Below are 12,510 nucleotides of genomic sequence, written 5' to 3' on the forward strand. Positions count from 1 at the left end.
ATACAATTGAGCTTGGGACACAAGTGAGCCTTCCATACTTGGCTCACCCTGCAAAATACATAGATCGCCAGTTTCAGCTTTCTTTATCTTTTGCCCCTGTGAGTGGGAAGGAGCTGGGGCACCACCTGGATTCTTCAAGCCCTGACAGAGCCTCACTCCTCCTTTCACTGCCCTCTGGAGCATCCCACCCCCACAAAGGGAGCAAGAGCGAAGGGAGAGTCCCAGCTCAGATCCACTTCCAAGAATGGAGCTGAGACTCTAACATGTCCTGTGGCTACCTAAGCAGTGCCTAGAAGCCATTAAGATTGCACCCTTAATAGGCTGTTTTTAGGGGACAATAATAGAGAGGAGGAGAAACCTTTTTTCATCCTGCACAAACTACAAAATATCTTTCTTTCTTTCTTTCTTTCTTTCTTTCTTTCTTTCTTTCTTTCTTTCTAAGGGAGGCATTCAAAACTGATCTGTGTCTTCATTCTGTCCAATTTGATCACGGCAGCTGTAGGGTTCCCTGCAATTTATAATGCTCCCTACATGCAGCAATTCAGTTCTGGCTGATGCATCTCTCTCAGGCACAGAGATGTACACACTTTTCCTGAGGGGATGGTAGCCTTCCATTCCACAGGGCAAATCTGATTTGCCAGCAGCTCTGACTAACTGGAGAAAAGCATGAAGCCAGACAGCTAGAATGAAGGTTCAGTACATGCAGGTGCTTGTCATTCCAAGCTGTGGAGATTCTTTGCAATTTTAAGAACAAGAAATACTGATCATGAAAAACAATTCATAGGTCTCAATCAGATGCACTTGGGAGGAGGATGCAGTTGCTCCTTGAAAAAGCTATAATATTGTCATAGTAACTGCAGGCTTACTTTCTCTGCGAACATCACGAAGCGCAGCATTAAGTTCCTCCACAAAAAAGGGGGCCTCCTTAGCAATTTTCTCCCCTTTGTCCAGTAAGTTCCAGGTAGCCTCTTCCACAGAAGCAAGGATAACACGGGCTCTTTTAGAACAACCTTTTTTCTTGTTGGATGGATTCTGGGGGCAATTCACTAAAGTGGTAACCTAAAAACAAACAAGATGTTACAATAGTGCTGTAGCCACATGTTACATATTTCACCCTAAAATAATCAGTCTAGATATCACCAATGACTAGTTAAGTTCTTAAGGGCCAATGAATAGGGATCTGTGAACGAAGAACATAACTCTAGCAAATCCAATGCATAGTGAATTAAAAGGTTAGCTCAGAATTAAGCACATACACAGTGTCATAACTTGACCCTGAGGAAGATAATTTACAAGATATTAGGAAAATGCTTCTCACACACAGGCAATATTTGTAGAGGGAAAACAATAGTCTAAAAATGAAAATCACATTATCTTATTGTTCACCTTGTTTATATGAGGAAAATATGTCGCGTATCGAACAAGCCTAAGTTTAGAGAGCAATTATACCTGGTTGGTGAACTGTGCTTACACTGACAAGCATATAACAAGACGAACTGGACCACTTGATATATTACAAACCCTGTACATTGCCCATATTTTTGATAGGATTCCCCATTTCTGAATTAGTTTCAAATACCACAATTCGTATAACTCAGAACAAAGAAATATAATTCTGTCAAACTGGCCATTACAAAGTCCAAGCCATACAATTAAAGGACTGATCACCCCTTCCAGGAAGTCCCTGCTGAAGGAAGCTAGGTTTACTAAGGTGGAAACACATAATATACCTTCTTAAACTAAAAATAGCATGGTTTTGATTTTCCCTCTTTCTTGCTGAATAGACCATGAATAAACAGCATTCAGATATTATAATAAATAAGGATGTGGGTTGCACATCTAATAGACAGAAGGGTCAGAGTTCGGAGTCCTCTGCCTATTCTATGTAAGGTTAGGAGTGTGGGTGGCAGACAACTAAAGTTGGAATGCTGAGACCAAGGCACCAGTTCAAGGTGGACTCCTGCAGCAGGTTCAGAGGGCCAAAAGCAAGAGACACGTTTAACAATCCAGGGTTAAAGCCAGGAAAAAAGCAGATCCAAGAAAACATACTCCAAGATGTCACAATTCAAAGGCAGAGTCCAAGAAGTTCCAGAGCAAGGAGACAAGGATGGAAACTGGAGTAAGGCAGGAGGTAGGCAGGCAGGGCAGCTGGCCCAAGGTTCAGGTGAAGTGATACAGAGAGCCAGGTTGCTGTGGCCAAGAGGAGCACTGTAGGGAGGCCTCTTATGCTGGTCTCCAGGGCCTCCAGCCAAACTGCATCATTGCTCCTCAACTGTTCCCTGCAGGTGCCTGCAAAGGTGTTCCTGGTTCTGCAGGTACTTGCAGGGTCACTCAGGTCCTGATCCTGACACTGACATCCTAAGCCCTGTGATCAAGTACTAAGCAGGGGGAAAGAGGAAGACAGAAGCAAATCTTAACATCCATTTCAAATACAAAAAGCAGCTAGATGGTTCTCTGAGGCTCACTGACTTTCCTGTTGGTGGGAAAGGAAGGGACTGGAGAGATCTTTCAGGGGCCCCTCCTCTCCACCAACCAGCATGCCCCCTTTTCTCCCACCCTGACTTCTACAAGGCTGCAGATGGAACTTGGAAACAGAAGCTTCAATGGCCAGGAGTGGGGAGGTGCTGGGGAAGGCAAAATCCATGTACAGAGGAAAGTCCAAGGGAAAATCGAGTACAGAGATCTGCAGCATGCTGTCCAGAGGCAATAGGATTGCTCTCCAAACGCATTTGTAAAAGGTTTCCCAAAAAGTATTGCCTAGCATTTGCTATTCTTTTTCACTTAAAAAAGTATCTTCATCATTACTTCTCTCAAACTGTTGTTGCTTCATGAACCTTATTTCTCCTTTTGCTCTTTTGTACTTTAAAGTTTCAAGAATTTCCCTTTCTGCTTGTTATTTTAACTGAAGAAAGGTCACCCCATCTGCATTTTAAGTATAACCTACTCCTTTCTTTATCCCACAACTGCAGAGTTCAGTATTTCAGACAATGCTTTAAAGAGGAAAAATTAAAATAAAACCCTGTAAGTACTTCAACGGTGCACTTAGCACAGATGTACCAGGCTCTACCATTGAAAGTAGTTCAGTTTGACTTCTTTTGATCCTGTGAAGTACTGTCTGAATATTAATACTCCCCTTGGATATTTTCAGTCATTCAGGTCCAAGAGTACGCAGCTACCTTATGCAAACTCAGTCCTGACTCCAAGGTTGCAGGGGAAGGGTCCTTAGCAAGATTCTGTCTCCTGAAAGCCCCTACTTGGTGCACTGCAGGGGTTCCTCCTTGACCTCCCCCTCCTAGAAAATTTGGCTTCCATCATCTGCTTTGATGCCTTCAGCAGCAGCTCCTCTCTTAGTCCCCTTCTGTCTCTCTCCTTTCGGATAGTGCTGTCAGAGCAGCAGCAGCTGTTGCTTCCCACTACAGAAGGAGCACATGGACCGTGGCGACTAACAGTGGCTGCCAGTGCCACCAGCCAGAGAGAAAGAGTGGTGGCTTTTGCTTCTGCCCACAGCTGCCATGTGCTCCCTTGCTCTCCCAGACAGGTGACTGAGTAGCAATGATGTAAGGCACCCAGCATTGCCAAAGAGAAGAAATGCATCACCAAAAAAAAAAAAAGATACAAATTTCCTATTTGCATAATCTAATTTCTTTGTTTAGATTCAAATTTAGGCATAATACCTGTAATTTAAATCAAAACAAAATACTTCTCACCAAAATGGAGAAGACCAGTTCGGTAACCTGACAGGTGCTAACTGATTGTGGCTTCTGTGCTCCCTTCTCGCGGTTCTTTGACTTTAAACCAGATTTAGACTGGTTTAATCAAACAGACAGCCTCTTCAGACTGAGGACAGCTCTCCAAAAAAGGGACTAACTTCTATCAAGAAAGGCACCCTGCACTGGTGGCTAGGAGCAGTATCTTATCTGGCCCTTCTTCCAGCTAGTAGCACCAGGAGATTCTGCTCCCAGCAGCCATTGCTGCTTGGTGGCCCAGTATGAAAGACAAACAAGCACTCGCAGATGCAGATCCTAGTAGCATCCACTGCCGCCTGTCCTTTGCCTGTCTGGTAGACGGGCAGGAAATCAAGACGTTCCAGCAACGTGGCACTGATGAGGAAAGATGAGCCCTTCTGGGTGAAGGCAATTCCCTGCTGCCCAGAGAATACGGAGGGTAGATGGCAGTGTCTGCTTCTGTGGGGCAAGCCAGGCAGCAACAGTGGGCTTTTAGCAGCAGCTCCGACACTGCCAGTCCTTTGACACTGGGCCTTGATAAACTGGCAAGACAGCAGGAAGAAGGCAGCCATGTGACAGATGGGCAGCAATCAAGTGTTAGCACATGGGGAAATTTTCATGTCCTCTTCCCTCAGGGACAAGTCTGCCAGATGGAGGGAAGACGTGTGACGAGTTTGCGTTTATTATTATGACTGGTATTTTTAATTTCGTGAAAATTATTGTCGCTATTTTATTTCTTAATAATTTTGTTGTAAGTTGCCTTGGCTCTTTTAAAAGAGGAATGATACTAATGTTGAAACAATGGCATCGGACTAGTCTTATGGCGTGATCCTATTCTCCAGACGAGGATCCCAGGCTTCATAGAAGTGCCCCAAAAGCCCTACTGGTGAGGGGAGCCATTGTGGAATTCCCTGGACTGCTGGCTCACTCTTGGCAGCACTGGCCACTTTCTCTCCCAGTAGTAGTTGGTCAACTTTAAATATTCCCCTGCCCTGAAAAGAGAAGCAGATCCAGAGTGCAATGTTCTGAAGATAAAAAGGCTTGGATAGTCCAGTATTCGCAACAGAACTAGGCTTCTTGTTTAGGGCACTGAAAATATACCTGTAGAAGTGGCGCAAACAAGTTGCCCTTTTCCTCTCACTAAAGTCCTCTAGACAAGTCTCCATCCAAGGAAAAGAAGCATATATTTTTTAATTCTTTTATATTGTTATTTATTTTATATTGTTATTTTTATATTGTTTTTATTGTATTTTTCTTCATGTTGTGAGCCGCCCTGAGGCTTCAGCGAATGGGGCGGCATATAAATGTTTTAATAAATAAATTAAATAAATAAATAAATAAATATTCCTTCCTGCCTGGCCTCTCAGTGCTCTCTTAAGGCTAGTGATCGTCCTTCAGGCAAGAGGGAAAATGTCATACAAGTGAACATTAATGAAACAGACTGCTACTCACATCCACCAGAAAGCCAAACAATGTAGAGAGAAGCATGCCTCCCTGAGTTGCAGTAAGTTACAGAAAGGGGAACCTGCACCAAGGTTTGAAATGAACAAGCTGTAATGGCTGTAAAATTGGTTCAGATGCTAATGGTAAATTTGTGCAGCGGTGACTGGAATGAATGGAAGCTGGGCAAAAGAAGTTCCCAGTGAATCATGCCTGAATTTGCTTTTCTCTCCTCCCTCCCAATTTCCAGTCCAAGTGATGGCTGTTCGTAGCCAATATCCATGGACTCGTTTTCACAGGTGCTGCTCTCATCTGCCCTATCCAACGGGACGGACAACAGAAGACATGGGAGATGGGGAGTGGGCCACTGCTGCGGGCAGCAAAGAAGATGATGGAAGTCAACCCTTCCAGGAGTGAGAGTGGAGGGAGGAACTCCTGCGCTGTACCAGGTAGGAGGTTCCACCTAAAAGCCTCTTGGTAAGGAACCCCGCCCTCCATGACCTTGAAGTTATATACCTGGGTTTGCATTAAGTAGTTGTGCACTCTTGGAACTGAATGCCTGACAATAGCCAAGGGAAGCATTAATATTCATACAGCACTTCACAGGATCAAAAGAAATTAAACTGAACTTTTTGCAATGGCTGAGTGTAAAAGTATAATTTTTGCAGAGATTTGGATTTGAAGAATATCCCTAAAATGTTCCAATGATTTCCTATGACCATTCAAAATGACACAATGCTTTTCAGTGGGCATTTGGTGGCCTTCCTTTAGGGTTTATGTCTCTTAACACCCCCCTCCAAAAGAGGGGATTATCTGGGCTGTGTCTAGCAAACTGGACTATATTTACAGAGTGCCAATAAAGTAAAGATAGAAAGAAGTGCAACTTTGCAAAAAATAATGATCACAATTTTCTGCACTTGGCTAAGAATTTAGAAGTGATAAACTGCAAATGTGTATGATGACAATAATTAAAATAATGCACTTACTCAGGAAAATGTGTAGTAAACAGAAAGCATTTACTGCAACTAGATGCTGTGAAAGTTATCTTATGGAATAAATGGAACTGGATGATTGAAATATCTCAGAGGGTAGGCATCCATGCAAACTAGATTACTGATTTACCTACATGCCAGAGAAAGTCTTAGTTTCAAGATAAATCAACCCTTTAAGTGAACACATGGGAAATAAGTAAGAAGACTAGAGCTTCATGAATAAATTCATCTATAACTTGGAGAGTAGCATAATAGAGCAACTAAGCAATTACCACAGAGATTAAACCGAAATTTGAAGTCCGTTATATGTGGAAGTAATAAATCATACAGCACTGTAGGATGTTGTTCTCTCATATGGTATACACAAAATAAAACAGAAGTTTTATAGTAAGTCAGCAGAACTCTCTGGGGACAGCTTTGCACATTCCAGGTACATTTTAGGTACCTGGCCATCAAAACAGGATGGCATCTCCTTTGCTACTGAAACTACACTGCTAAAATTCATATGAAGAAAACGTTCCACCTAGTCTCAACCCCCGAACCAAAATACTGTCCATTATAAAACATTAGTCCATCCCTACCTGCAAAACCTTTGCAGATAGTGGGTTGTATCCCATGTTTCTCCTGCTTTGAGTAGATCTATTGGAATGAATAGGACTTAAATTAGATCCACATTGGATTGAGGCCTAGGGCATAATCCAGATGTTGGCAATCACCATACATGGAGGAAAACAAATGAAACGAAAATGGGGGATTTCCACCCAGTCTTTTCTTCACATACCAGTCCCTTGCTCATTACTCTGTAATAACTTTTTGCTTCTTTCCAAGCAACCTTGCAGTTAGGTAATAGGAGCTTTATGACATCACAGGGAAGCCTCCTGGGTTACTGTGTATGACTTCACTTTCTTCACAATATGCTAAGCCAGCCTTGCAGCTCTGGGGGCAGGGGAGAGGGGAATTTGCCCGGACTGCTCCTTTGGCAGAGAGGGCCTGCACTTCCACCCTGATGTCAGGGCTGCCTCCAATTCCTGGCACAATTCCTAAAAGAAAGCAACTAAATGCTACTAGTAGTACTATTTAGTGCTAAATACTAGTACTAGTATTATTGAGTACTACTACTAGTAGTAGTATTTAGTACTAGTAGTATTTAGTAGCACTACCACTACTAGTACTAGTAGTGGTGACTACTAAATACTACTAAAAAAGTACAAAGCCAACTATGTCTCTCCTCCTTCCACTTCATGTCTCAAACGCTATTCCTTTTCCCTCATGTTATGTCATGTTGGTCTGTAAGCCTAAAGATGAGGACTGCCTACTTTTACTCACTATTTGGAGCCTTTTTGGCTGAGGAATGGAGTGAAAATGCTCTAAATAGTAAAGGTAATAAGAGTTTTAACTTTTTAAAAAGAAAGTCATTTAACAAATACAGTTGCCTTCACTTTTCTCACATATATGGGGGAAGGGGGAGGGGGAGGGGGAGGGGGAGGAGGGAGAAAGAGATGCTGTTGCATGGGCAAAACCATCCATTCACAAGCAAAAAAAAAAAGAACCATTTCCCAAGAAGGCCATAACCTAGTTCGGCCTCCTGCTCTCTGAACAGGGGCACATTCTTTCCAAGAGTCCATGGAACAACATAGTACATGTGAATGTTCCAGGAGGAAAGCAGAATTAACACAACAGCTGCGCCCCGGCAGTCGACGCCGGAGAAGAACTGTTGCGCCTCAGCCTACGCCGCGTAGACCGCACCGCTCCGCGCCACGCCGCCCACCATTCCACCACCCACCTGGCTGCCCTGCCACGCCCCTCCACGTGTTCGAGGCGTGCCGGCCGAGGCGGGGCGTCGGGAGCCCAGCGGCTTGAAAGCCCACAGGGGGAGCCCAGCGGGAGCAACAACTGCGCCCCGGCAGTCGATGCCAGAGAAGAACTGCTGCGCCTCAGCCTATGCCGCGTAGACCGCGCCGCTCCACGCCGCTCCACCCGCCATTCCACCACCCACCTGGCTGCCCTGCCACGCCCCTCCACGCGTTCGAGGCGTCGGGAGCCCAGCGGCTTGAAAGCACCGGCGGCCTCAGGCCGGCGGCCGAAGGGCGTCGGCCAAAGGGCGTCGGCCAAAGGGCGGTCGCCGCCATTTGGGGGGGCCGTTCAGGGGGGCCGAGTGGGGGGCTGGGCTGGCCAGGGGACTTTCACTCTCGTTGTGTTAGGCCCTCCTGCTGAGCGCTGAATTTTTTAAATGTTTTTATAATTTTATAGTTTTATATTGTTTTATGGAGTCGTCCCTGGCCATGCTGCCGTTTGCATTTCCTGGGGAGCGCACAGGCGCGGCCATTGGGGTGGTGATGGGCAGAGGACGTAACAGCGGTGGGAGCTTAACGTGTCCGCATAGAAGAAGGAGGGACAGATGGCTGACACCTGTCCCTACTTCTGGTTTTGCTCCTAGCCAGAGGGTGCCAGGGAGTCTTGTCAGTCACCCCTCGGGCCTGACGGTGCTATTGCTTAATGCCAGGTCGGTCAATAACAAATCTGCCCTCATCCATGACTTGATTGTGGATGAGGGGGCCGACCTGGCTTGCATAACGGAGACCTGGGGGGGAGGGGGGGGGATGTCGCCCTCTCTCAAATGTGCCCGCCCGGGTATCTGGTCCAGCACCGTTCACGGCCGGAGGGGAGGGGAGGGGGGGTTGCTTTAGTTTACCGAGCCTCCATCTCCCTCACAGGACTTCCTGTCCCTTCGAAACCAGGGCTGGAGTGTCTCTACTTGGTGTTGGGCGACCGAGACAGATTGGGGATTCTGTTGGTGTACCGAGCACCCTTCTGCCCAACAGTCTCCCTACCTGAGCTGACGGAGACGGTCTCAGACCTGGTGTTGAGGACCCCCAGGATGTTGGTCCTGGGAGACTTCAATCTCCATGCCAAGGCTAGTCTGACCGGGGCGGCTCAGGACTTCATGGCCTCCATGACGGCCATGGGGCTGTCTCAACATGTCACCGGCCCAACCCATGAACGTGGACACACTCTGGACCTGGTTTTCTCGACGGGGCAGGAGGAGGGTGGTCTGAGGGTGACGAATTTATGCTTGATTCCCCTGTCATGGTCAGATCACTTCCTGGTGAGGTTTGTGCTCGAGAGTGACCTCTCCCTCTGCAAGGGTGCGGACCCGATTGTGTGGGTCTGCCCCCAGAGCCGGATGGATCCGGAAGGATTCCTGAAGGCTCTGGGGGAGTTTCTGGCAAGACGGGTGCTCCTGTCGAGGCTCTGGTCGAACTGTGGAACGGGGAGATGACCAGGGCTGTAGACACAATCGCTCCTAAGCGCCCTCTCCCACCAGGCAGAGCCCGCTCTTCCCCTTGGTATACTCCTGAACTGAGGGCGATGAAGCAGGTTGGGAGACGGCTAGAGCGTAGGTGGAGGAAATCACGGGATGAATCTGACCGAACACACTTAAGAGCCCACTATCGGGCCTATGCTGTGGCGGTGAGGGTGGCGAAAAAGAGATTTTTTTCCACTTCCATTGCCTCCTCACAATGCCATCCGGCGGAGCTCTTTTGAGTGGTGCAAGGCCTGGTCCGTCCAGGTCCGAAAGAAGATCTGATTCCACCCTCAAAGGCCCGCTGTGACGACTTTGCCAGGCATTTCAGGGAGAAAATCGCTCAGATTCGTCACGAGCTGGATTCCACTATTGAATCAGAGGTCGTAAGGGAGACACTGATGCTACCGTCTGGTCCAGAATTATTGGATGAATTTCAGTTACTGCGGCCCGATGATGTGGACAAGGTGCTTGGACGAGTACGTCCCACCACTTGCCTTTTGGACCCTTGCCCATCTTGGTTAATAAAGGATTCCAAGCACGGGATTGGAACCTGGATCTTGGAAGTGGTTAACGCTTCTCTGAGGGAGGGTCGGGTGCCTGCCCCTTTAAAGGAGGCGGTAGTCCGACCAGTCCTGAAGAAGGCGTCACTGGATCCAGAGATGGCCACTAATTATAGGCCAGTGGCCAACATCCCGTTTCTGGGCAAGGTGTTAGAGCGAGTGGTGGCGGGACAACTCCAAGCACTCTTGGATGAAACTGATTATCTGGACCCATTTCAGTCCGGCTTCAGACCCGGGTACGGTACTGAATCTGCCTTGGTCGCCCTGTACAATGACCTGTGCAGGGAGAAGGACAGGGGGAGTGCGTCCCTGTTGGTTCTCCTGGACCTCTCGGCGGCTTTCGATACCATCAACCATGGTAATCCTTCTGGATAGGCTTGCGGGATTGGGAGTCGGAGGCACTGCTTTGCAGTGGTTCCGCTCCTATCTCAATGGCCGATTCCAGAAGGTGGTGCTGGGGGACTATGGCTCTGCGCCATGGCAGCTATGCCATGGAGTACCGCAGGGGTCCATTTTGTCCCCCTTGCTGTTTAACATCTACATGAAACCGCTGGGAGAGGTCATCAGGAGGTGTGGGCTGCGGAATCACCAGTACGCTGACGATACCCAGCTCTACCTCTCGTTTTCCACCAATCCAGGTGAGGCAGTGGCTGTACTGAACCGGTGCCTGGCCGAGGTAATGGGCTGGATGAGGGCCGATAAACTGAAGCTCAATCCAGACAAGACGGAAGTCCTGTTGGTAGGCGGTTCAGGCTTCGGAGAAGGTGAATTGAACCTTGTCCTGAACGGGATTGCACTCTCTCCTAGGGATAAGGTCCGCAGCTTGGGAGTGCTCCTCAACCCGGAGCTTTCACTCGAAGCTCAGGTAACAGCAGCAGCGAGGAGCGCTTTCCTCCAGCTTCGGCTGCTTCATCAGCTGCGCCCCTATCTGGAGTACGACTGCCTTGCAACAGTGACTCATGCACTGGTGACTTCCCGTCTTGACTTCTGTAACGCGCTCTACGTGGGGCTACCCTTGAAGACGGTCCGGATACTTCAATTGGTTCAAAATAGAGCTGCCAGGCTGCTGACGGGAACTGGACGTTATGTTCACATGACTCCAGTTCTCCGGCAGCTTCACTGGCTTCCCATTGAAGTCCGGGCCCAATTCAAGGTGTTGGTGATGACCTACAAAGCCCTAAACGGCTTGGGTCCTGGTTACCTGAAGGAGTGCTTACGTCCATATATGCCCAGCCGCCCCCTGAGATCAGCGGGAGAGGCCCTCCTCTGGGAGCCCTCAGTGAAGGAAATTAGGAGGGTGGTTACTCGGAGGAGGGCTTTCTCAGCGGTGGCGCCTAAGTTATGGAATGCGCTCCCCAGAGAGGTCCGCCTGGCGCCGTCGTTATTTGTTTTTCGGCACCAGGAGAAGACCTTTTTATTTCAGCAGCATTTTAAATGTTAATAGTATTGAATTTTATTTGGCCAGGGCGGCTTATTTTATTCTACTGTATATATTTTAATTGTTATTGTTTTAATTTATTGTGTATTTTATTTGATGTTGTGAGCTGCCCCGAGGCTCGGCAAGGGGCGGCATAGAACTGTTTTAATAAATAAATAAATAAATAAATAAATAATGTGTCTACTTACAAGCAGTGATTCACACTGAGTCCATGATGCCTAGTTTCTTCCAAGCATGATTTCACACATCATAAAATGGATGTGTGTAAAATAATTTCTTCAATTCCATATTTTCAATAGAATTGGAAAATGGAATTTTCAGTTCCAGTGTCTATAACTTTATTTCTTCAATTCCATATTTTAGACATTTTTTCTGAACTTACATGAAATATCACACAAACTATCTGAAAAAAAGTTCTCCTTGTTTCATATTATACTTCCATAACACATTTTTCTTGTCCTAAACTACCTGAATGATGAGGGGTTCCAGCAACTTTTCCACAGTACGTGTCTGAATCTGCAGATTCTGTGGATCAATTTTCATGTGTGGAACTGCTGCCGCCATTTTATCTGTGAGCAAAAGGACAATAATGTATTATAACAGAGTTTTACAGAGCCAAAGATGTGGGCTTTCTCTGGGTAGTTTATAGGCTAAAGTGGAATTGAAAAGACAAGGCAGCAAAGAGAAATCCCCCCAAAATAATTGTCTATCAAAGTTCTGCATATATGCAACTGAAGGGTGATTGGCTTTATCTCCTTCTCGCAGCTGCTGTTGTTTTATGAAAGTGAAGCCTAATAGAAAACCACTCTACCTCCCACCAGAACAGTACTGCAAGATTAGCACACACTGGAATATGTACCTTGCTAAAACACAGCATATAAAAACGTTGTGGTATAACTGGTTTGAAGAAATCCGAGGCAAGATGGCAGAAATAGCACCAGGGTGAGTGTGATGCGACAGACATTACGATGCTCGTCAAATTGCCTATTATTATATTACATTTAAAACCCCCCTTTCTTCCTCTTGCAAGGAACCCAAGGTTCTCCTC

At 46.7% G+C, this 12,510-nt stretch overlaps 1 protein-coding gene across 6 annotated transcripts in view; it reads right to left on the reverse strand.

Moving 5' to 3' along the window:
* Positions 1-12,510, reverse strand: part of CTNNA3 (catenin alpha 3) — a 766,319-nt gene that overhangs the window by 751,024 nt on the left and 2,785 nt on the right. For all 6 annotated transcript variants that reach the window (XR_006413770.1, XM_044420420.1, XM_044420417.1 and 3 more), the window contains exons 2-3: positions 11,931-12,031; positions 867-1,059 (exon numbers count right to left, since the gene is read on the reverse strand). Coding sequence is in view for 5 of the 6 variants with exons in the window: in XM_044420420.1 (XP_044276355.1) it covers positions 867-1,059; positions 11,931-12,026 (289 nt within the window). In the remaining variant the exon portion in view is untranslated. The remainder of the gene's footprint in view (positions 1-866; positions 1,060-11,930; positions 12,032-12,510) is intronic.

This window comes from Varanus komodoensis, unplaced genomic scaffold, assembly GCF_004798865.1.
Source record: "Varanus komodoensis strain SLA01 unplaced genomic scaffold, ASM479886v1 scaffold11, whole genome shotgun sequence".
NCBI classification, from domain to species: domain Eukaryota; kingdom Metazoa; phylum Chordata; class Lepidosauria; order Squamata; family Varanidae; genus Varanus; species Varanus komodoensis.